We start from the raw sequence: 23,839 nt of genomic DNA on the forward strand, positions 1-23,839 counted from the left end.
CGACGCGTTCAGTGAGTCACTGTACTGGCAAACGGAGCCCCTTCCCTTTATTTGGGGAAATAAAAGAGGGTTTTTTTTTTCTTGATAGTGAAAGAAAAGAGGCAAATAAATAAAATAACGAAAAGAATTTCCTGAAGAGCTACGGCTCGGAGGGCTCCTAAAGGCGGGGACGCGTCTGCACTCTCTGTCCACACCCCAACCACGCGCTATTTGTAAAGAGGTCATCGGGCTAGCAGGGAGCGCGCCCTACACCCGGACCCCAGCAGCACGCGCATTCTGAGTGCGGGCTTCCGAGAGCTGCACCTGCCGTGCACGAACGCCCCCTGGCGGGCGCCCCAGCCAGCGCTAGTGGAGCGCAGGGGAGGGGGCGGGGGCGCCGCGCACGCGCACGGGCCGGCGGCGCGCGCCGAGCGGGGGGCGCCGCGCGGTGCAGCCACGATGGAAGGGGGTGCGTACGGAGCGGGCAAAGCCGGGGGCGCCTTCGACCCCTACACCTTGGTGCGGCAGCCACACACCATCCTGCGCGTCGTGTCTTGGGTAAGGACACAGCAAGGCGGGCTGGGGCGCGGGGCGCCAGGAATCCGCGCGACCTCACCTGGCCCGGGCGGCCCTGCTGACACAAGCGGATCCCGGCCCCTGCCACCGAGTTCCTCAGCCCCGTCGCCGAGACCTCCTGGCTGTCGCTGCTCTGCGTCTAGCAGCTCGGTTCGCTCGCGTCCGTGGGGACGGAGCCCAAGTTCAAGGCCGCTTATTGGGGGGCGCGGATCAGGGCGTGGATCTTTTTCTAGGGCGCACTGCTGCACCTGCCGCGCGCTTTCGGGGCGAGGACCGGGAACTAGATTTCGTTGCTCACCCAGTACGCTGCGGAGCTCTGAGTCTGGAGCCTTGGATACTTGGGTTCCGTCAAGACCCGCATCTGCTTTGCCGCGTGACCTTGGGCAGGGAACCACTCCAGAAAAGATCAGGGATACGAGGGATTCAGTTCCAAGCTGGGTGGGGAGCGTCACCTCTTATGTCATGCCTCAGTTTCTCGATTTATAGGGGTGGGAGGGGCCTTCTTGAGGCCCCTTTGGGCTCTGACATTTTATGAATCCGCAACTCTCCCATCCCTAGCAAACACCTGAGTGGATTCTAAATGTTGCCTGGAGAAAGGTCCCTTCCACGCAGTGGAGAGCAGGGAGGTCTGTCTGTTCTCAGTCTTTAGCCCACCTAGTCAGTGCAGGTCCCCCAGTGCTGTGTAGGGCTCAGCTCAAGCCTGGGGGGTGGGGCAGAAACATCTTGAAGGGGTTGGCTCAGGAGCCTCTTTGCACCCCAGGATGAGGAGGCTTGTAGGCTCTGGTGCCCTCCGGGCGCTTGGCTTGCTTCATGAAGGGTCTTGCCTCTGCAGGTCTGGGGTCCATTGCTGGTGTGCTAAGACCAGAAGAGCGTGCTTTGGTCAGGGACCCCTGGGGTCCAATAACCGAAGTCAGCTGTGACCTGGGCTTGCCGAGGTGTCCTCCTATCCTGGTTTTCAGGGCCGTTTCAGGATCTGATGGGCGGACTGGCTTGAATTTTATTCTGGTCTTAGGGATCGTTTAAATTTCCTCCTTGTGGAGAGCCATGTTTCTGGTACTCTTTATGATCATGCAGCCCAGATATTTCCTTGAGGGTTTGTGACACGGGATTTATTCACTCTTGGCTCTCTCCAGCTTGCCGAAGCCCCTGCAGGCCTTAGGTAAAGTGGGAACCCTGGAGGCACCTGCCTGATCAGGTGGGTTGATCGTGTGCTGCTTCCTCTGACCTCTCTTGGGTCCCTGGCTGGGAGGTTGGAAATACAAGCTTTGTGAGGGGGCGTGGGCGTTCCTTATGCTTGGGTCATTTCAACCGGTGATGGCTTCATTTAGCAAAGCTTTATTGAGTCTGCCAGGCCCGGAGGGGAGGGAAGGCAGCATGACTCAGGCTCGGCCCTGATGCTCAGGGAGCCCACAGTCCTACTAGGGAGGGAGCCAGGACAGGGGTCTCCCTGCTGTGGAATTGATGTGCTTCATGGAGGTGATGTCATGTTGGTTCTAGTGGGACGCAGTGGGCTTACCCTTTATGTCCGGGTAAAAGGAGGACATGCCCAGCAAGAGGGAGAAAAATGAACTAAATCTAGCACCCACTCACTGATCTTGGGAATGCAGTCAAGTCTTGGAATTCAAGTCTTCCTGTCACTAGAGGACTGGGCTTCTGCTGCAGGGGAGATGGCAAATCCTGTAGTTTCCAGATTGGAAAGGATGTAAAAGTCCAGTCCCAGCCCAAAGCCCTTCTGGACCTCCCAGCCCAAAGCCCTTCCGGACCTTCCAGCCCAAAGCCCTTCCAGACCTCCCAGCCCAAAGCCCTTCCGGACCTCCCAGCCCAAAGCCCTTTTGGGTCTCCCAGCCCAAAGCCCTTCCGGACCTCCCAGCCCAAAGTCCTTCTGGACCTTCCAGCCCAAAGCCCTTCCGGACCTCCCAGCCCAAAGCCCTTCTGGGTCTCCCAGCCCAAAGCCCTTCCGGACCTCCCAGCCCAAAGCCCTTCCGGACCTCCCAGCCCAAAGCCCTTCTGGAGCTCCCAGCCCAAAGCCCTCTGGACCTTCCAGCCCAAAGCCCTTCTGGACCTTTCAGCCCAAAGCCCTTCTGGACCTCCCAGCCCAAAGCCCTTCTGGACTTTCCAGCCCAAAGCCCTTCCGGACCTCCCAGCCCAAAGCCCTTGTGGACTTCTCAGCCCAAAGTCCTTCTGGACCTCCCAGCCCAAAGCCCTTCTGGACCTTCCAGCCCAAAGCCCTTCTGGACCTCCCAGCCCCTCTCACTCACCTGTATCCCAGGTGCTTTATACTTTTAGCAATGGCATGTTCTATAGGCTAGAGAAAAATGTTTTTAAAATCTAGATAAAAAGCTTTGACCCTGGGGCAGTGGTGGCTCATGCCTTTGATCGAGCACTCAGAGACTGAAGCAGGTCGATCTCTGAGTTCGAGGCCAGCCTGGTCTACAGAGTGAGCGTTCCAGGACACAGACCATGTCTCAAAAAAGCCAAAAAAAAAAAAAAAAAAAAGGCTTTGAGCAGTTGTATATGCCTATAATCTCAGTACTCAGGAGGTAGAGGCAGAAGGATCAGAGTTCAAGGCCAGCCTCAATTACATAGCAAATTGTAGCCAGCCTGGGCTACATGAGATTGCCTAAAAGGAAGATAAAAGAGTTTTGCACCCCTACCTGATAATTAAAGTATTACCTGCTCATTATTGGACAGCAACATGGGATATGTAATACCATTGAAGTACACACTTTGGGTGAAGAGGGGACGGGGTGTGGCCAGTGGTAGACCGCTTGCCTAGCCTGTGTAAGACCCTGGCTCAGCTCGGATGGGGGTGGGGTGAGAAAGAGTGAAAAAGAGAGAAAAGAAATGGTGAATTTCATGTCGTGCTGTGTTGTTTCTGTTTCATCTTTTTGAATAGTCTGTGCTGTATAGACGTCTTCAACACATTCTGGTGTGGGCCCCCGTGTTTTCTCTCCGCTCTCAACGTTTTTGCATCTACCATGGGGTCTTGTAGCCCCATACTTCCCCATGGAGCTAAGGGAGCCAGGGCTCCGGATCTAAGGTGACTGATTTGCCCAAACTGTCCTGGCTTTAGCATTGATAGGCCCAGATTCCCAGGCCCCTCAATCCCAAACAAGCTAGGACCACTGATATCCAGGACACTACCACAGGCATGGTGTGGTCCCAGCACCATGTACATATAGACTTGTGGGTTTGTAGAACTTGCACCAGGATGATCTTTTGTTGTTGTTGTTGATTTTCCAAAAGATGGCCTTCAGACCCTTACCGTACAAGCTGCGGAGCCTCACTCAACCTGGACCTTGTGAACCTTGGGTCCCTGGGGCCCATTGATCCCAATGGCACAGAAGCAGGGCTTCCCAGAACCCACATGTTCCTTGACTGGAGCTGTCTCTACTCTTGGCTGTCATTTTTTCCCCCTGGGCAAGGCCTGACTGCACTTGATGGGGAAGGCAGAGTTGGGACTCTGTCCAGGGCAACTGCAAGCTGTTGTCTCCATCTGTTTTCTTACTCCTTTTTTTTTTCTCTCCCCAATTCTTTTTTTAAAAAAGACAAGGTCTTATATAGCCCAGGCTGGCCCCAAACTAGATATGTAGTTGAGGATGACCTTGAACTGATTCTGCTGCCTCCTGCCTCCCTCTGTTGTTAGGATTATAGGCTGTGCTACCACACCTGGTTTTATTAAGTAACAGTGGTGGAACTCTGGGCTTCACACATGCCCGGCAAGCCTGTCATCAGCTAAGCTACATTCTCAGCCTCCTTTAAATGTTTTCAACTTTCATTTCATTTTTTTTTTTTTTTTTGGTTTTTCGAGACAAGGTTTCTCTGTGTAGCCCTGGCTGTCCTGGAACTCACTCTGTAGACCAGGCTAGCCTCGAACTCTTGAACTCAGAAATCCGCCTGCCTCTGCCTCCCAAGCGCTGGGATTAAAGGCGTGCACCACCACCGCCCGGCTCTCATTTCATATTTTAATGTATATGCATCTATATGTGTGCATGTATGTGCCGGGGAATGAGGAGGAAGAGATCATCTGAAACCTTAGAGCTGGAGTTAGATGCATGAGCCTCCTAACCTGGGTGCTGGCAACTGAGTATCCGTTCTCTGGAAGAGCTGCAAGGTAGGGCTCTTAACTTAAAGCACTGTCTCCAGCACCTTTTACTTTTTTTTTTTTTTTTTTAATTGTATGGGTGTTCTGCTGCATATACATTCGCATGCCAGCAGAGGGCATCAGATCCCTTTATAGATGGTTGTGAGCCACCATGTGGTTGCTGGGAATTGAACTCAGGACCCTGAAAGAGCATTCAGGACTCATAAGCACTGAGCCAACTCGCCAGCCCACCTTTTACTTTTTGTTGTTGTAATTTTTTTTTTTTTGAAACAGGGTTTCTTGCCGGGCGGTGGTGGTGCACGCCTTTAATCCCAGCACTTGGGAGGCAGAGGCAGGTGGATTTCTGAGTTTGAGGCCAGCCTGGTCTACAGAGTGAGTTCCAGGACAGCCAGGACTATACAGAGAAACCATGTCTCAAAAAACAAAAACAAAAAAACAAAAAAACAAAAAACAAAAAAAACAAAAAAACAAAAAAAAGAAAAAGAAAAAAGAAACAGGGTTTCTCTATGTAGCCCTGGCTGTCTTGGAACTCAATCTGTAGACCAGGCTGGCCTTTGCCTCCTTTATGCTGGGATTAAAGGCACACTCAGCTCATTTTTTTGCTTTTTTTAAGATTAATTTTTATGTATGTATGTGTGAGTGTTGAGTGCTTGAAGAGGGTGCCAGAACTCCTGCAGTTGGAGTTATAGGCCATCTTATGTGAGTACTGGGAACTGAACCCTGTCCTCTGGAAGTGCAGTCAGTGCTCTTAACCACTGAGCCATCTCTCCAGCCCCAGTTTTTAACTTTAGTTTGAGACAGTCTTGATTTATAGACCAGGATGTCCTTGAACTTATGATCTTCTTGTCTCCCGAGTACTAGGCTTATAGATGTGCAGTCTGGTTTTATCCCCCCCCCACCCCCCGACTTCAGGTGGCAGCTAAAGCTAGCTGGAGGTGCTAGGATGGGTGAGCCAGTCCTCAGCCCCATGACTCAGAGGAGCAAAGCTGAACCTGGAGGGAGTAGAAAGGCTAGGAGGACTGAGAGGAGAAGCCAGGAGAGGGAGGGAGAGACTGATCACAGGGTAGAAGCCAGACTTGGAAGCCAGACCTGAAAAACCTGCTTCCTGGTGGGAGAGAAGGTATGCAGGGTACAGAGCAAGCCTTGTGGCGGCTTCCTTCAGCCCTGCTTGGCTGTGTGACAGAGCAAGATATTCTGCAAGCCTCAGTTTCCCCATTTATTAAATAAGAGAAGGACAATGTCTTTTTTATTTATTTTATGTGTATGAGTGTTTTGGCTGTATATATATATATATATATATATATATATATATATATATATATGTTATACACCATTTGTATGCCTGGTGTCTATGGAACTCAGAAGACAACATCAGATCCTCTGAAATTGGAGAGTTATAGACGGTTGTGAGCCACTATGTAGGTGCTGGGATTCAAACCTGGGTCTTCTGCAAGAACAACCGGTGCTCAACCATCTCTCCAGCCATCTCTCTAGCCCCATGATATGCCTATCCTTAAAGAAGCAATGCCAAAAGGCTAGGAAGATGTCTCTGCCAGTTAAGTGCTTACTGTGCAGGCCTAAGGGCCTGGGTTTAGATCCCTAGCACCATTGTAAAAGGCAGATGTAATAGCATGTGCCTGTAACCCCAGCACTGGGTGGGGACATAACAGGCAGGTCCCTAGAGTTCTGCTAGCTTAGCCAAATCAGTGGCTTGTGGGCTCAGTGAGGGACCCTGCCTCAAAAACCAAGGAGAAGAGTAGCAAGAACCGAGGACACTGTATGCTGACCTCTGACCTCCACGAGTATGCACACACACAAACACCGCAGCAGAGGGAGGCTCGTTGACACACCTGTGAGCAGAGCGGGATGTTGCTGGGGCTTGGCAGGGTAGTCCTACCCCCATGTTTCTGGGGGAGCCTTCTTTTCCAGACATGGAGCTTGGCTCATCTCCTCTGTTGAGGAGGCAGGTGCCAGTGAAGTGAATTGTGGGAAGAGGTACTTTGGCTGGTACAGTCCCAGGCTGTTAGCCCAGGCTGGGACCATGAAGGAGATCCGAACGAGCCAGATTTCTCAAGTAACCTGCAGTTACAGAACAAGTGGACATGGCCTGTGACCTGGGTCTTCAGCCTCTGCATCACTCCTGAAGTTCTCCTTGTGTAAATTGCACTGTAACCTTGTTTGTAACCCTAGACCCTGAAGCTACTCAGTGAGAGCTGTTTTCTTTTCCCCACCTTCCCTTTGTCAGGCCTGAGGTGGACAGGCTCAGGGTCCTGTCTCTCAAGTACTTCTAGGCCCTTCTCCAGCTAGGTCTGCACAGCAGCCCTGATACCGCCCTTCCCTTCTGACAGACCAGTTCCAGGGTGATGACTTCCCCCGCCCCCACGCCCATCTCACATACCTCCCCTGGTCTGCAGGTCTGCAGTCCTGGTCCCTGTGCCAACTTCTGATTTCACAGCGTGGCTCCCCTTTCTTCCATAGTCTCTTCCTTATCTGCCACAGCCACAGCAACCGTCCACACCCCAGGTTATGTGTGTCCTCTTCCTGTGCCCGGTTCTCCTCGGCCCTCTTGTCTGTCCTGTGATCTTGTACCTGGACCTCTGAGCCACAGAACCTCCCCGTGACCCTTATCGCTGGACTTCCTTGTCTCTCCATCTTGGATCCTCGGTAGTTATGTGTCCCTGCTCTGACACACCTGCCATAGCTGGGTTAAATCCAGTCTTACTCCCCAACTGCCAACTCCTTCTGGGCCAGCTCCCTATTTGGTGGCCCAGGCTCCTCACACATGCTCAAGTTCCTGTGTCTGCATCTGCAGTTTCTCCCCTCGCTCCTCCTGCCCTGCCCCCACCCCCACCTCAGGTTCCCCTCTCTGCTCTTGGTCCTTTCCCCTCTTCAGCATAGGAAGCCGCTCCCTCCCCATTCCCTGGTCTTCTGTCAGGCTGAGGGTGCTCAGTCTAGTACAGCACTCAGCAGGCTCGCTCCTACCTCACTTCTCCCTCAGGTCAGGCTCATCCATGACCTTTGCATTGCCAATCCTGTGGCTGATTCTTATAAATGGATCTCCACGGTGCCTGGCTGGCAGCAAGGGCCTCTGCATGCCCTTATAGTAAATCAGATGCATAGGATGTGGACACTCCGTTCTCTCACTTAACCTATACTCTGAGTGTGTTCTGGATACCTGCTCTGGACAATGAAGGCTTTCACATTAATGAGGGGAACATGATCCAGAATCCAGTTAAAATATGGTGGTGGTGAGTGAAGAGCCAGCAGGAGGTGTGTACCCTGGCTTAGCAACAGGGAGTGGACACTAGACTTAGCAGGGTAAGAACCAGCCAACTTGCCGGGTGGTGGTGGCACACACTTTTAATCCCAGCACTTGGGAGGCAGAGGCAGGTGGATTTCTGAGTTCGAGGCCAGCATGGTCTACAGAGTGAGTTCCAGAACAGCCAGGGCTACACAGAGAAACCCTGTCTCGAAAAACAAAAAACAAAACAAAACAAAACAAAAAAAGAACCAGCCAACCGGGAGGAGCTGATGCTCTAGCAGAGTTGAATCCGGCTATAAGCATTGGGATGTGGGGGGGGGGGGGCAGGAATCTGCCAGAGCCCCAGCCTTGGATGATGGCTGGTTTCTTGGGAGGGCTCCACACTGTGGGTATGTGAGGTGGGACTTCTCCCCTGTGAAGCCTTCCTGGGTTCCCCAGCTTGCTCTCTAGCTCCTCAGTGCCCTTGTACATGGGCAGATAGCTGAGAATTGGCAAAGCTGCAACCTCTTCCACTTTGTCTCCAAAGTGTAAGGGCTAGGAGAAAGGCGGTGTCAGGCTGGGCTGCCGGCATCCTCTGACAAGGAGAGACACAGCTGTTAAGGGAGAACTCTGTCCTCACTAGCTGAGGGACTCCAGAGTCTTGGTCAGTTGCCCCATCTCTGAGGTGGATTCGCCAATGCCCACCTCGCTGGGTGGACTGGGTACTTAGGTCCAGCTGTGATGGGATCAGACTCTTGGATACTTCTCCAGGTGGTAAATGCACCTCAGTTCCTCCTTTCTCCTTCCAAAGGGGGAAGAGGTGGCGCTGAATGAGGGGCCCTGGCCAGTCAAGGCAGTCCTCTGGGTTCTCCTTCCTGGTGAGGTTTCAGGGCCCCCATGTTTTCACGGACTCAGGAGGGGGAAGTTTATAGCATCTCAGCACCCAATGAGACCTAGTCTCTGTGCCCTGTCCAGCCAGCTCCCACCCACCCACATGACCATGTGAGGACAGCCTGTGGGAAGATTACCACTTAATCCCCAACGGCCACATCCAAGGCTACAGGGAGAAGCGTCTCAAGCTCTCCAGGCAGATGAACTGCTGCTGGAAGCTGTCATGTGACCCTGAGCTGTCTTCTCTGCTTCCCTCACATGATCTTGTCGGCCGTGGACCTGTCTGTAGAAGGGCCCTTGGCAGCCTGACTCATCTCAGTGTGGTTTCCTGTCCCGGGACCCTGGAGGCAGGATTGGAGCTAGGGATGGGCCTACTTCAGGCCAGATGCTGACTGGGCCAGGTCCAGCTAGGCGGCACTTCCAGGGATATGTGCAAGGTACCGACCAGGGACGCTGAGAAGTTCTTTCCGTGAACTTTGCACTGTGCCTGTCAGACTGGCTCCTGTTCTCCTCCAGGTCTCTCCTATCCTTCCTGCTGGGTGACTGAACCCCACAGTTGAGCTATAGGAAACAACTTATGTAACGGGTGTTATGGAGGATGCTGATTGGAAGCTGTCCTGGATCTGAGAGTTCTGTCTGGAGGGCTTCCTGGGGCAGCATGGTTCCTGTGGCTGCTTAGATGCAGCAGAGCCAGCCTCCCTGGGAAGATCTGGGGGAAAGATAGATATCCCAGGCTGAGGGACAGCCAAGGGCAAAGGCCTTCTGGAGGTGTCATTGCTTTGGGAGGGTGAGCTTGGTAAAGCGCCAGAGAAGAGGGTAAGGGCTGTGGCGATTTCACTTCCTGGGTAACTGAGTGTCAGTTCAGTTAGGGGACTAACTCACATGCCTCAACCTTGGTTTAAAGAGGGTGGCTGGTGTGACGGCTGCTATTGCCTGAGGATCTGTGGAGGCGGTCTGGATCCAAGATGGTAGCATCAAGTGTTAGAGTTGTGTGGGGAAGATGAAGTAAGAGGCCAGATTGGAGGTGAGGTCTGGCCCAGGACTGGGCTAAATAAGCAGGTACCAGGCTAGTAGCTAAGACCCAGTCTCAAAAAGAAGGAGCTAGAGAAATACATCAGAGGTTAAGAGTACTTGCTGCTCTTCTGGAGGGCCCAGCCGAGTTCAGTTCCAGGACTCATGTTAGGCAGCTCACTACAACTGTCTGTAGCTCCAGTTCCAGGGATCTGAGGTCATCTTCTGGCCTCCCTGGGCACCTGCACACACATGGCATACACAGGGCTTCTGGAGTTGCTGAGGCAACAATCCCCTGTGCTGTGTGCCCAAGCTGGCTGAGGGATGGGGTTGGGGAGGGGAGCTGTTCTTAGAGCCCTGCAGCTGGCCCAGGCCCAGGTCTCCTGGCTCTGTCCTCTAACTGACCATTTGGTCCCTTAGGAGATGGGCGGGTTGCATGGGGGCTGTCATGGTTCCCTGGAACTGGAGTCTGGAGTCTGCCCCTTTTGGAAGCAGCTAGTTAGGACCTGGAGTGCTGTGGAAAGTCATGGCTGGGGCAGAGGCCACGCCCCTGCCTCCCGCTGATACCTATAGATCCTATTGGATAATGGTTGCTGTGTTGGGATGTATGGGTAAGTGTTAATGGCCAAATCTGTGGGGTACATCTATTGGCTTCTGCTTCCTGGGGCTGCAGGCTGGTAGAGTTTCATGGGAGACAAACCGTAACTATCCCAGCTCATGAGATCAGGGTAGAGAGAACCACCAAGAAGAAGGTGTCCAGAAGGTTGTTGGGGTCACCACATCCTAATAGAGAAGGCATTGCCTCACCCCTGTTAGACCAGAAAAGAAAGGAAACCATGTTCTAAACGGGGAACAGCGTGTACAGAAATTTCCAGCACTCTGAGGCTGTGCCATCCCTCCCCTCCCCATGGCTGACCAGGGTGCAGGGGTCACGGAGGTTCAGGACTTCTGGGGGGTCTGAGTCTCTCTGAACTTCTGAATTTAGCAGCCCAGTATCCTGAAATTCTCCTCCAGTCTGATCTTTCCTCTGCCTTGCTCTGAGTTGGCTGTGGTTCTACACCAAGCACCATCTGGGCTCTGTTTCTAAAGACAGGACGGATGCATTCGGAAGCGGGTGGAAACCATGGCAGAGGCTGTTTATCTGGGCTTTTCCCTTCTTTTTTTTTTATTGTATTTATTCAGGGGTGCCTGCCACAGCACACAGCTGTCAGAGGATAGCTTTCCATTTTCCCCTTCTACCATGTAGATCCTGGTACCTAACTCAGGTCGCCAGGCTTTAGTGACAAGTACCTTTATCTGCTGAGCCCTCCCCAGCCCTCACCACCATTTCCTCAAACCTGCTGCTGTCAGGTGGCCCCCTTGGGTCTTGTCCTGCTGTCTGGGTGCTCTGCTGTGGCTGGACCCAGGTTCTACCTGTGAGACCTGTTTTCCTTCTGCACAGCACAGCCAACAACCGCAATGTTTTTCCCCAGTGTCCTGGCCCACCACTGGATCCATATAGAGTTTCCATCTGGTTTAGTTTCCGGTTCTCCGGTGTCTGCTTACGCTACTCTGTATGTTCCCTGCAGTCTCTGCAGATCTGGCCTTAACGAGCTACCCAGGGAGGCTGCCTGGCACAGGGTACCAGCTTTGGATTCAGAGAGCCTGGCACGCCAGTGGTGGCTCTCCTTCAGCCAGTCCTAAGACAGGCGTGTGTGTGGTGGGTCAGCGCACATCAGTACACACCGTAGGCCTTTCTCACTCCGCATCTGAGAGAGCAGCAGGCACCTGAGACTCTGTCCCCTGCTCTAGGGGGTTCCCACTTGGATGAAAAACTAGATCATTGCTGCCAGCGAGGAGTCCTGTAGGGGGCTTTGGAAACCTCCAGAGACTGGTTGTAGGTCCTTGGAGACAGTTTGTCTATCTGTAGGCTCCTGTCCCCTGCAGGGGCTTGGTGTTTTTAGGTACACACCTTTCTCCCTGATTATCATCAAGTCCATTCTCCGGTTCAATATTCTTCTCTGCATGCGATCTGGGCAAATTCTGCAGGCCACACCTCCACTACAGTCCAAACTCCCTGGCTCTTTCCAGTCTTGCCACTGCAAGAGCTCCCTGCAGTCTCTCTTCCAGCTGTCCAGCCGATCCTTTGCAAACTCGGATTAGGTCAGGTCGGTTACTGAACCGCTTCTGAGTCTGCATTGATTCCTGAAACCTCCCTGACCTTAGAGGCCAGAGGGCCAGCTTTGCTTACCTTGGTGACCTTAATTCCCAGATGTCTTCCGGCTCTGCGTCAGCTTCTCTCATCTCCCTCCACACACTGAACTCATTTGCACCCTAGGCGCTATGTACTTGTGGCTCCTTCCTGAGCCATCATTTTCGAGATATCCGATGGGTTTGGGGACTTGGCTACAGCCTGGCTAAGTGGTCACTTCATCAGAGGTCCACCTGGCCACCCAGCCTGTCTTCTTTTATACTATGTAGTGCTTCTTCATGGTGCATTTCAGACCTTAGGTACATGTCTGTCTCCTTCAGTGTGAACAGGGACCTTGCCTACCTTGTAGTTTTGGTGAAGGTGTACATACACAGTGCTCAGGAGTTGCTGATGAATAACCTGTAGGAAGAGGCCTCCCAGGCCCCGCCCCATGCAGTGGAGATCCATATTTGTGACTGAGCCAGCTCCCCAAATACTGCACCCCTGAAGTTTGTGTGCTCTCCTGTGTCTGTCATGGAGACCAGTGTTAAGTTTGAGGCGTGACCTGTACTAGGAACAGTCTTCAAGAAAGAAGGCCAAGGGGAGCCTAGGACAAGGGAAGGAAGGCAGGAAGCTCGTAGCTGAATGGGAGCCCCTAAGTGAATGGAGTGGGCACCCAGATGGCCTCTATATCTAGAAACCCAGAATGTATCCAGACAGTAGAGAGGAACCCCAGAAGTGACCTTCCAACTGTAGAGTGATGACACATTGTAGGTAACAGGACCAGTGAGAAGGGTTCTGTGACTCAGAGCCAGGCTGTTACCCAGCTCGTTCAGAATCCTGTGCTTGTTGCACCTGAAGACAATGGCCACCCCACAGTCCTTCAGCCTGTGTCTCGCTGACCTCTAATGATGGCTTCAGCCATTCTCCCACACCTCCACTGTATCCTTGGTCCACAGCCAGCCTCTCTGCTTCCATTCCTCTGCCTGGATTATGTGTGCCTCAGATCCCAGCAGGGCTGGCTTCTTAGCCCATCTCAAAGGACCTGACCTCAGGACCCTTCCTGATGCATCCCACTGGACCCTCAGGACCCACTGATGCATCCTCTTGACCTTCCTGCTGTCAGCCTAAGCATCCATTCCCCTTGTTATACATCAGTCCAACATCTCTCTGGTGCTCACTTGGGTCATCCCCGCATGGGCCTGGCTTGTGATCATTTTTCAAAGTACATCAAGAGCCCTGGGCTGTTTGTTCCCTTTGAGTTTGGGTTCAGACAGGTAAAATTGCATAGCTAAAGACCCAAGGCTAGGCACAGGTTCTCAGACCAGACTTGTACCTCACATGTCACTCCCCTCAGGAAGGTCTTACTGCACTCCATGCCTGTTTCTGCCAGGTTCCAGGTGCCAAGATGCCTACAACCTGTGGTGAGTGCCTGATCAGAGGCAGAGCCTGCTGCTGCCGCTGTGGGGCCACGGGTCTTCTATTTCTGTTCTTCTGAGAGTGTTTTGATCTTGTTCCTCACCCTCCTGGGGACACATGTCTCCAACACATTTTTCTTGGCTTCTCCAAGGACTCCCTGCTTGGCTTACTCCAGAGACCCGGTTTTAATGGTTCCTCCTCAGCTTTCCCCAAGGCCCAGGTTTCCGCCTGTCTGCTTCTTCTCCCAGCCTTTAAGGAGGCCATTTTCCTTGCTTTTGAGAAGAGGGGCCCACTCTTATTTTAGCACCTGCAGCAGTAGTGTATTTTCTGGCCATAGGAAGTATGCACCTCCTAAGCAGTGTTGCTAAAGAGAGTACTCTGGCACTGTTCCTTCTTGCCCCTAGCCTCCAGGGAAGGAAAGCAACCTGAAAAGACCTTACTCCTGTGAGGCATGCCCTGCTCTGGGGTGCAGACCTCCCCATGCAGAGAAGCTGGTATTGTTTTGAAGAGCCAGAATGATTAGCACCTGACCTACCAATGAACTACACCTGTGTGTGTATGTGTGCGTGCACAAGTGTGCCAAAGTGCATAGGTGGAAGTCAAAAGACAATTTTGCAAAGCTGTTTCTCTCCTCCCACCTTTGTTTGTTTGTTTGTTTTTTGTTTTGTTTGTTTCTTTTTGTCTTTTCAGACAAGGTTTCTCTGCGTAGCCCTGGCTGTCCTGGAACTCACTCTGTAGACCAGGCTGTCCTCGAACTCAGAAATCTACCTGCCTCTGCCTCCCGAGTGCTGGGATTAAAGGCGTGCGCCACCACTGCCCGGCAGAAGATCACTCTTACCCCTGCCTTCTGCTCTGCTCTGCTGCTCTTTTGCCTGTGATGGAAACAGCTGATAGAAGAAATCACGTCAAGTATGTGGCGTGGTGGCACATGCCTTTAATCGGCACTGGAGGCAGAGGCAAGTGGGTATCTTTAAGTTCAAGGTTAGTCTGCTTTACATTTCGAGTTCTAGGCCAGCCTGGGCTACATAGTGAGCAAGACCTGCCAGAAGGAAAGGAGAAAGAAAGAAAAAAAAAAAAAACCACACATACTATGTGACCTTGTGTCTAGACTGAGTTTTAGTTTTAGTTTTGGGCACCAGGGATAAAACTCAGGATGTCATGCGTGCTAAACAGGTCTCTGCCTGTACACTCCCCACCCAGCCCTTGTGTCTGGTTTCATTGCTTATTTCAGTTCTTCCCTTCAACGACTAAGTCAGAATCCACCTTGTAAAGGGCCGTGGGCTTTGCTTTCATTCCTCCATCGATGCAGATTTAGGGCATAATCTTCCTTCCCTGTCTTGAACCTGTGGTCTCAAACTCGTTGTCATTTTTCCTCAGGGAAAGCTTGCATAAATCCTCAGAGTGCATGTACCTGGCTTCTGTCTATTGCTGCTCTGCACCCTTCAGCATCACGTAAAGTGCAGGCACTTAAATAGAGTTCAAACATCACAGGCACTGAGGCCTCAGGGATGTCAGGAGGCAGTCACGAGGCCAGAGCTAAATCGGACCACTGTCATATGACACATAAGAAGACAAGAAAGCAGTGTGAATGGTTCTTGGATTTCCCTCATTGTCTGTATCCCCATTTCCTTCATTCTCCTGGGTGTCAGCTGTGGCAGACAGCATGCCTGACTGATACTGTGACAGTTCTTTATAGCAAGATGAAAAAAGGGGGCCATCAGTTAAGAACACTAGATGCTCTTCCAGAGGGCAAAGGTTCCACTCTCAGCACCCACATGGTGGCTCACAGGGAGATCTGACGCCCTCTTCTGGCCTCTGTGCGCACTGCACACTGTGGTGCACAGGCAAATATCCCTGCACATAAAATACATTTTTAAGTGAGTGGAAAGCAGTTGCTGAGGAGATGTCTCAGTTGGTAAGTTTTTGCTCTGCAGGCATGAGGACCTGAGTTCAATCCCCAATATTCATCTGAGAGTTGGGCACAGTGGCTTGAGTCTGTAGTAATAGTGGGGAGACACGAGGATCTCTGGGGCTCACCAGCTAGACGGTCTAACTGAATGCATGTGCTCCAAGTTTAGTGAGAGATCTTCTCTCTAAGAGTAAGGTAGAGAGGCCGGGTGGTGGTGGCGCACGCCTTTAATCCCAGCACTTGGGAGGCAGAGGCAGGTGGATTTCTGAGTTCGAGGCCAGCCTGGTCTACAGAGTGAGTTCCAGTACAGCCAGGACTACACAGAGAAACCCTGTCTCGAAAAACCAAAACCAAAACAAAAAACAAAGAGTAAGGTAGAGAGTACAAGAGGAAGACCCGACGCTGACTTCTGGCCTACACATACACGTGTGCACATATGTGTGCGCGCACACACACAGATACAAAGCAACGGCACGTGAGAACGGACAACAGCGGTTCCTCCAGCTTCCGCGTCCAGCTCACCTCAGGCCACGCAAGCCTTTTGCAGTCTTTCTGAGATTTGACTTTTCCCCGTCCAAGGAGGAAGTATGAAGGTGACAGGCAGGTCCCTGGGTTTGGACTTCATTTCTGTCACCTACCAGTTGTGCGACTTCAGGCACTTTAACACCAGCACCTCATCTACAGAGTGCTGATGATACTGATATATTAGTTAGTCATTACCACGTAATAAATTGCCCCCAAACTCATGGCCTCCAAACAGCTGTCACGTGTCATCTGACTTGTTGTAGGTCAGGAATCTGCTTAGGTGGGCGCCATTGCCTCCAGGTCTCTGTGGTCTCACGTGATGGCTCTACTCTGGACACATCACTTTCAAGCTTGCTAAAATGGTACTCTTGGGTTTCAGCCCACCCCCATTCCATTGGCTGCCGATGGAGGCCCTCAGCTCCATTCAGAGCCGGCCAGAGGCTTCTTTCTGCTCCTTGCTGTATGGGTTTCTATGGTGCAGCACACCATAGAAACACAGCAGTTGGCTTCCAGTAGAGCAGGCAGGGACAGGAGACCAGAGAGTGAGAGAGTGGGAGCCAGAAGCAATCCCTCGTCTCTTTCATGATGTCATACTTACAGAATGTTCTTTGACTGTATTTCTCCCAGTTATTCCTTCCTCTCCTTTCTCTCGAACCCCCCTGTTCCCAACAAGCTCTTACCTTCCTGTCTTTGATTATTTATATTTTATTTGTGTATGTGCACATTGTGGCTATACTGCGCGAGTGTAGTGCCCACAGATGCCAGAAGAGGGCGTCAGGTCCCCTGGAGCTGGAATTCCAGATGGAAACCATACCCATGTCCTCTGGAAGAGTAGCAAGCTCTTAACCCCTGAGCCATCTCTCCAGCCTTGTGTCTTTGCATTTAAAGTTGCTTGCATGAGCACAGTGGGGGCTTATTTCCTTGGCAAGCACAGTTCACCAGCCCTGCACGATGAGGAGGATGGCTGCTCTTCCCCTAGCAACCACTGGCCACCTATAGCACCTCAGAAAAAGGATGGGGCCTCATGAGTCCAGTCAGTTTTTTTGTTTTGTTTTTCCTGAGACAGAGTTTCACTGTGTAGCTCTGGCTGTCTTAGAACTCACGCTGTAGGCCAGGCTGGCCTCAAACTCAGAGCTCTGTCTGGCTTGGCCTCACAGGTGCTCGGATTAAAGGTGTGTGCCACCACCACCCAGACACGTTTTTAACCCCGTTGTCTTTTAGAAGCAGATCACTAGTTCCAGCCACTGCGGGGTGTGACCAGCAGGAGGCAGGGTCATTATAGCCTGAGCAAGCTGCCCAAACAGCTGAAGTGAACAGGGTTGGCTGTGACTTACATAGTGGCTCATGGGATGCACTAGGCAGGATTGTTATTGCTACGAGTTTTTGGTTTGTCACTTCATTTCCTTGGGGTAGGACCAGGACTTGTGGGCTGAGACACCAGACCAGAACAGCCTAGGCCATTCAGAAGGAACACAGTATGGAGCAGTATGGGCAGGTATTGGGAACTGTAGAAGTTGACTTGGAGGACAGGGGATTGGACCTGTGTTCCACGCCAGCCTTGGGACCCTTGGTGTCAGGTGGTAGGAGGGGCTGCAAGTGACCTCAGATGCCCTTAAGCCCTTGCAGCAGCGTTAGGAAGTGGTTGATGTTACCTGGGCTGTGTGACCTCAAGCAAGTCGCCCTCCCTCTCTGGGCCTTCTGCTTCATACCTACCTGCCTTGTGTTCACGGCGGATCTTGGAGCATTGCTCACACCCGTTCCTCTCCTTGCAGGTCTTCTCCATTGTGGTCTTCGGCTCCATCGTGAATGAGGGCTACCTCAACAACCCGGAGGAGGAGGAGGAGTTCTGCATCTACAACCGCAACCCCAATGCCTGCAGCTATGGCGTGACTGTGGGCGTGTTGGCCTTCCTCACCTGCCTGCTCTACCTGGCGCTGGACGTGTACTTCCCACAGATCAGCAGTGTCAAGGACCGCAAAAAGGCCGTGCTGTCTGACATCGGTGTCTCGGGTGAGCCTGCTTTGGGGGTACCCCTTAACAGCTCTCTCCTCCGCCCTCCCCTGAAGTGTAGGTAGTGACGTGACTGACTAGAGGCCGTGGTTGGGGAAGGGGGGGGGGGGGGGCTCTTCTGTACCCCTCCCTGGGAAGGACCGCCACCCTTTGGAGTCCCAGAATCAGCCTGGGCGTGAGTAGGACTGAGGGCCCCTGCTTCAAGGCCTGGGGTCCCTTTGACCTTCTAGAAAGAGCTAGGACTAAATGAATGTCCCCAGAAGGTCCACTTAGGGGCAGGCTGGTACATGCCCACTCTATCCTGGACAGCTCTGGTAGACCATGGGCACCCACAGAAAATCTTGGCCCTCTAGCCTACACAGCTCAGCTTCAAAGGGGCTCTATTTAGGGTGGCTTCTGGAAGCTGCACACATATCAGATGTGGAGGTCCAGGCCCTGGGTCATGCAGCCACTATTGTCCTGTCTCACTTGTCCCTTACCCCAAGTTCTCTAGAAGTCTGAGCAGGGTCACTACATGCTGCCCCATGCATTAGCCGCTGGCCTTCCAGACCATGCCAGGGAGGTGGCAGCCATTTAGAGATGCCCCAGATATGGCTGCCTCCTCCCTTCTGTATCTTCCTCTCTGTAGTCCTGGCCCTGTGAGTTGGCTCGACCTGCCCTCTCTGTGGTCTCCCCCACCCCAGCTCTGTGTCATTCCCAACCTGTGCCTTTTCCTGGGTCCCTCTCTACTCCAACCCCTAGCTCATTATTTGGGGGGCAGGGAGCATGGGAACACGCCCTTGAACTGTCCCCTGTTTTTTGGTGCCCTGTTCCCCCCCCTTCTCTTTGTGTGTCACTGATATCCGGCCTGGCCCTGGGCACCCCAGCCTTCTGGGCCTTCTTCTGGTTCGTGGGTTTCTGCTTCCTGGCCAACCAGTGGCAAGTCTCCAAGCCCAAGGACAACCCTCTGAACGAAGGGACGGACGCAGCCCGCGCTGCCATCGCCTTCTCCTTCTTCTCCATTTTCACATGGGTGAGTACGGGTCCCACAGAGTCCACTTGTGCCAGCCAAACCCCAGGCTGTGTCCCATTGTTGAGTAGATGGACTGGGCCCTGCTTCCCGGAGGGAACTTTGCTCCAGGGTCACCTGCAGCCTCCATGAGCAAGGCAGCCCTCTGCCTTGTGGAACAGCTTTCCTAAGGGTGTGGCTTGAGCATCACACTGTAGCCCAGTTGGGTCTCGAACTCATGAGCCTCCTGCCTTGTTCTCTGAGCACACACCATGCCTTTGCTGCTTCCCTTCCACGGACGGACTCTTCAGTCGTGGGGTCTCCCCACTCCGACTCTTCACTCTTGGGGTCTCCCCACTCCAGGAGAAAGCTTCCTATTGGCTCCACTTTCCAAACAAGGGAACCTGGGCTCAGTCACTTTGCAGTGCTCTCATTTATTTTTTGTCTTTTTAAGGAATTTTATTTTTAGGTCCAGCATGCTGGCTTTCGCCTTTAATCTCAACACTGGGAGACAGAGGCTGGCAGATCTCTGAGTTTGAGGCCAGCCTGGTCTATAGAATGAGTTCCAGGGCTACAAAAGGAAACCCTGTCTCAAAAAACAAACAAACAAAAAAAACAAAATATGGAGGAAAGTGTTACCTAGGGTCCGGCATGCTGGAGCCTGGCCTTCTCAGTGCAGGCTAGCCCAAGTGCTCCACGTGCCACAGCAATGCCGGCCCCTTCTGTTGAGAGAGGTTAGGGTGTCAACAGGACTCCCCCCCCCCTCCCTTCTGTTAGTCCGTTGTAAGTTCCATGTTCTTATAGGAACTCCTTGTGCTGCATACAGTCAGTCTTACCTCTCCCCACTCTCCCTGGGTGACTCGAAAGATTTATTTGTTTATTTTATGTATATGAATGCACTGTCACTGTCTTCAGACACACCAAAAGAGGGCATCAGATCCCATTACAGATGATTGTGAGCCACCATGTGGTTGCTGAGAATTGATTGAACTCAGGATCTCTAGAAGAGAGGCCATCTCTCAAGTCCAGACTTCTTTTTCTTTTTGAGGACCCCAACAGCCATCTTCAGAGACACTCTTCACCCCTCCCCCCAGTATTGGGAGCTAGAGTTCTGTGGTTCAGTTCATAAAAGCCAGCCATGGTCACAGCTCTTGATATCTTCAGGACAGGGCAGGAAGATCAAGGTGGCCTCAGGGGATCTCATTTGGGAAGAAGGTACCCTAAAAGTAGGACTTCCCCAGTCCTGCCTCTGGCTGAGACAGTGCAGCTGACAGGAGCATAGGGATTGTATTGAAGGCCAACACCCAGTATCCTGGTGCTGCTGCCTACAGCTGGCCCTTTCTGAGGCAGCTCTGCCCTTCTGCCTCCTCAGTGGCCTCACCCCTGCTCTCTCTGGCAGAGCCTGACTGCAGCCCTGGCCGTACGCAGATTCAAGGACCTTACCTTCCAGGAGGAATACAACACACTGTTCCCTGCCTCAGCACAACCATAGTCCCTGAAGGACAGGGAGTCTACACCTCAGCAGGGCCCAGTTGCAGGAAGGCCCAGTGTTGGAGATGTTTGACCACTAGGACAGGATGAGGCTGGCTGGAGGAGTCAGCTGTGGCTGTATTGCTTCCTTTGTTTACTCTTTGCATCGTTCCCTCAGTAAACATTTATTGAGCAGCTGTTTTGTGCCTGTGTGGATTAGACGGGTCCTTGGCCCCAGGAGCCTATTGGCTGGGGAGGGAACAATAGCCAAACCTCCACAAGGTAGGGTGGGCTGGTAAAGGTCTCAAGTGACTCCGTGAAGGGGCTGAGCTTCGGACAGTGTGATGAACCTGTTCATGATCGTGGTGGGAAGGACCAGCTTACTGTTTCCCTGGACTGACTACCTACAGAGGGCTAGCCTGGAATGTTGGACCTGTGGCTTGGGCTATGACTGAGAGCAAATTCTTGCACTACCCTGAGTCTTAGTCAGTTTTCCTAGCCTGACTGATAACGGATCAACGTCTTCAGGCACCTGAGCAAACTGAACAAGGGCCAGCACAGGGCTTGGCACAGAGATGCTCAATAAATGTCAGTTCATTCATTCATTCATTCATTCATTCATTCATTCATTCATTCATTCATTCATTCCTTGAGCGAGGTGTATCTTCATAAGCCCTCCTTGGAGAATGGGTCTTATAGTAAATATTTGTTCTGCCAAAAGACCTTGGCTTCCAGATCCTGGGCAGCACCGACCTATGCTTGTGCTCCCTGGAGCGGTAGAGGATGCAGTGAGTACAAGTGAACCCCAGAGCGTTGCCTTGCCCTTGCTATAGCTGAATGCAGACATCGGAGGCATGCAAGTACAGACAGCCTGCTGCCCGATGAGATGTCGCATCGAGTGCAGGTCTCAGAACAGAGTCCTTGAGCGTCCCTCTTACTGCTCTGCTGGGCCAGGTCCTTCCCTTTTCCTGTATGTGGCCTCTTGTACTGCCTGACTACAGCAGGCACTGACACAGGGCAGGCAGGAGCTGAGCCACAGACACAGTTGTAAGTGCCTCTATTATTAGTGCTTCTCAACCTTCCTAATGCTGTGATCCTTCAGTACAGTTCCTCATGTTGTGGTGACCCAGCCATAAAGTTATTTTCTTGCTGCTTCATAACTGTATTTTTGCTACTGTTATGAATCATATTGTAGATATTTAAAATGTGAACCTGCAAAGGGGTCGCGACCCACAGGTTGAGAACCACTGTTCTAACTGGCGCACACGCTCTCCCTGGAAGAGTCTGGGGAAGTCACTGCTCTAGCCTCCTTCCTACCTCTGTGCAGGCATCAGGGAGTCAGAGAGTGAAGGGAGAGCCTGGTCTCCATACCTCTGAAGCAGTCATTCTATTTGCTTTCTTCTCTTTGACCCCAGCCCGGAAGAGCTCTGACTACTCCTCCGCCCGTCACAGGCCAGGGCCCCCATGTTTGGGGCTAGATGTCAGCACTCTGCCATGGGTCCCCCTCCTGTCTGCCGTCGTCTTCCCAGCCATGATCTAGGAGTATAGGCTGGCAAGGGGTAGGGAAGGCTTTCTCTGTGAATGACAGAGCTGATCTGATGTGCTCTTAAGCCCCTGAGATCAGTACCCTTGTCTTTTCTCCGTACATGGCCGCAGACAGACCTTTCCCAGGCTGTGTGCTGAGAGAAACAGGACCCAGAGTGTATTGAACAGTCAAGGATCTGATGAGTCCCCCAAACTTGTCCCAAGTGTTTCAGCTAGAACTAGCTTTTAGTGACTAGTGATTTCCATTCCAAATACTAACAAATTGCAAGTCTGGAGAGATTGTGTAGGGCTTGCACAGTGGCTGTACAGGCTTCTTCCATCCCCAGCCCTTACCCATCCCCCACCCTAGTGTGTTTTAGCAACTGGAGCTCCAGCTAGCACACCTGCTTTCCAGGCATTAGGTCAGGGAGTGGGACAAAGAACACGGCTGTATCTCATTGGCTAGGAGTTAGTCACATGACTGCCTGGCTACAAGAGAAACAGAAAGATGGCTTTTAGAAGCTGTGAAGAGTTCTCTGTCCTAGGGAACCTTTTTTCCTGTTTCACAAAACATCCCTGAGGACACAGTTGGGAGCAGGCTGTGTGTCTGTGGGCCGGGTGGTTTTTGTCTTGGGATACATAGGACAAGTAACTTCTGAGGCTCTTTACAGATGGCTGATATGGTCCTGGACCTTGGGAGGGGTGGCCGTGTGAACAGTCCTTGCCCTCAGTCAAGCTTGGTGCTTTTGACATCTGTAACTCTGCATCCCGTCAACTAACCTCTACTAACCCAATACTCTTGTCTGTCTCTCCCTTAACCATCTCTCTCACCTGTCCCTGTCCCTGCCTGCTCCCATCCCAGGCGGGCCAGGCTGTGCTGGCCTTCCAGCGGTACCAGATTGGCGCCGACTCGGCCCTCTTCTCCCAGGACTACATGGATCCCAGCCAGGACTCCAGCATGCCTTATGCACCCTACGTGGAGCCCAGCGCTGGGTCGGACCCTGCTGGCATGGGTGGCACCTACCAGCATCCAGCCAACGCCTTTGATGCTGAGCCCCAGGGCTACCAGTCGCAGGGCTACTAAGCCCCCCTGATGGTGGTGACAGTGACCGCCTACCCTGCCCCTGCCCTTCCATCCTAGCTCCCCTCCCAAGCACCCTGCTCCCTCCCAGGTGACCCTGCCTAGCACATGCTCAGCCTCCAAGTGACTCCACTGAGGCCCAGTGCAGCTGGGGTGGGGAGTGGTGGGGTGTGTCCACATATGTGTGCAAGTGTGTGCCCAGCAGGGGTCTAGAGGTGGGACCTGGGGTTACAGTCATCCATTCTGACCTTGAGCATTCACTGAGCACCTGCTGTGTGCCAGGCCTTGCTCAGCTGGGGAGTGAGAGATAGAGAGGGGGAAGGTGGGCTGAGGAGGCCCTGTTCCAGATGCAGGAAAGGTGGGACAGATACTGGGAAGTTTGCCTGTAAGGGACTCAGTCATATGGTGAGTGTGGTCCATCACAGGATGTGAGCCGTCATCCCCAAGATCCTTGATATACAACAGTCCTCCTGTGATTGCCAGGGTTATCTCCATTTTATGGTTGAAGAAACTGAAGTCTGGGGGGTCAAGGCACTTTGTTCAAGGTCGTCGAAGTGGCTGCTGCTGAGGCCACATAGAGATGGGCCAGATACAGAGCTCCTGCCAGCCTGCTCTACTTCCTGTTTGCACACTTGGATCTGCCACTCAGTGTTACTTGAATTTGATGAAGGGGGTTGGTGGTGGGGGCAGGGCAGCATTTTAAGATGCGAGTCCAGCGAGACCCCGTGATCTGCCTCAAACCGAGGGAGGGCCTCTTCTGCTTCGCTTGCTTCCCTCACGCAGATCCCCTCAGTCTTGATCTTCTCCTAGAGGGCTTCTTCAACCTACCCTTGTCCCTTTGTGTTGCTCTGTGCTCAACGTGTCCCCCGGGGAACTCCTTTGGGGTGTGCCAGCAACTCCCAAAGGAGTGGTGGCCATCCCTGCCTCTTAGAGGGCTTGC

The 23,839-nt window shown here is 52.6% G+C and overlaps 1 protein-coding gene across 3 annotated transcripts; it reads left to right on the forward strand.

Moving 5' to 3' along the window:
• The first annotated feature begins 383 nt into the window (after positions 1-383).
• Positions 384-23,328, forward strand: Syngr1 (synaptogyrin 1). Of its 3 annotated transcripts, none has more exons than XM_028789892.1 (4): positions 384-537; positions 17,599-17,836; positions 18,703-18,848; positions 22,681-23,328. In XM_028789892.1, exons 1-4 carry the CDS (start codon positions 439-441, stop codon positions 22,900-22,902), a joined length of 705 nt encoding a protein of 234 aa, XP_028645725.1. In that variant the 5' UTR covers positions 384-438; the 3' UTR covers positions 22,903-23,328. The 3 variants fall into 3 exon arrangements, with proteins under 3 accessions (XP_028645725.1, XP_028645727.1, XP_028645726.1); XM_028789894.1 differs by lacking the exon at positions 22,681-23,328 and adding an exon at positions 20,224-20,491; XM_028789893.1 differs by lacking the exon at positions 384-537 and adding an exon at positions 9,128-9,229 and having other exon boundaries at positions 22,681-22,979.
• The last annotated feature ends 511 nt before the right edge of the window (positions 23,329-23,839 follow it).

This window comes from Grammomys surdaster, unplaced genomic scaffold, assembly GCF_004785775.1.
Source record: "Grammomys surdaster isolate TR1022 unplaced genomic scaffold, NIH_TR_1.0 125852, whole genome shotgun sequence".
NCBI lineage: Eukaryota > Metazoa > Chordata > Mammalia > Rodentia > Muridae > Grammomys > Grammomys surdaster.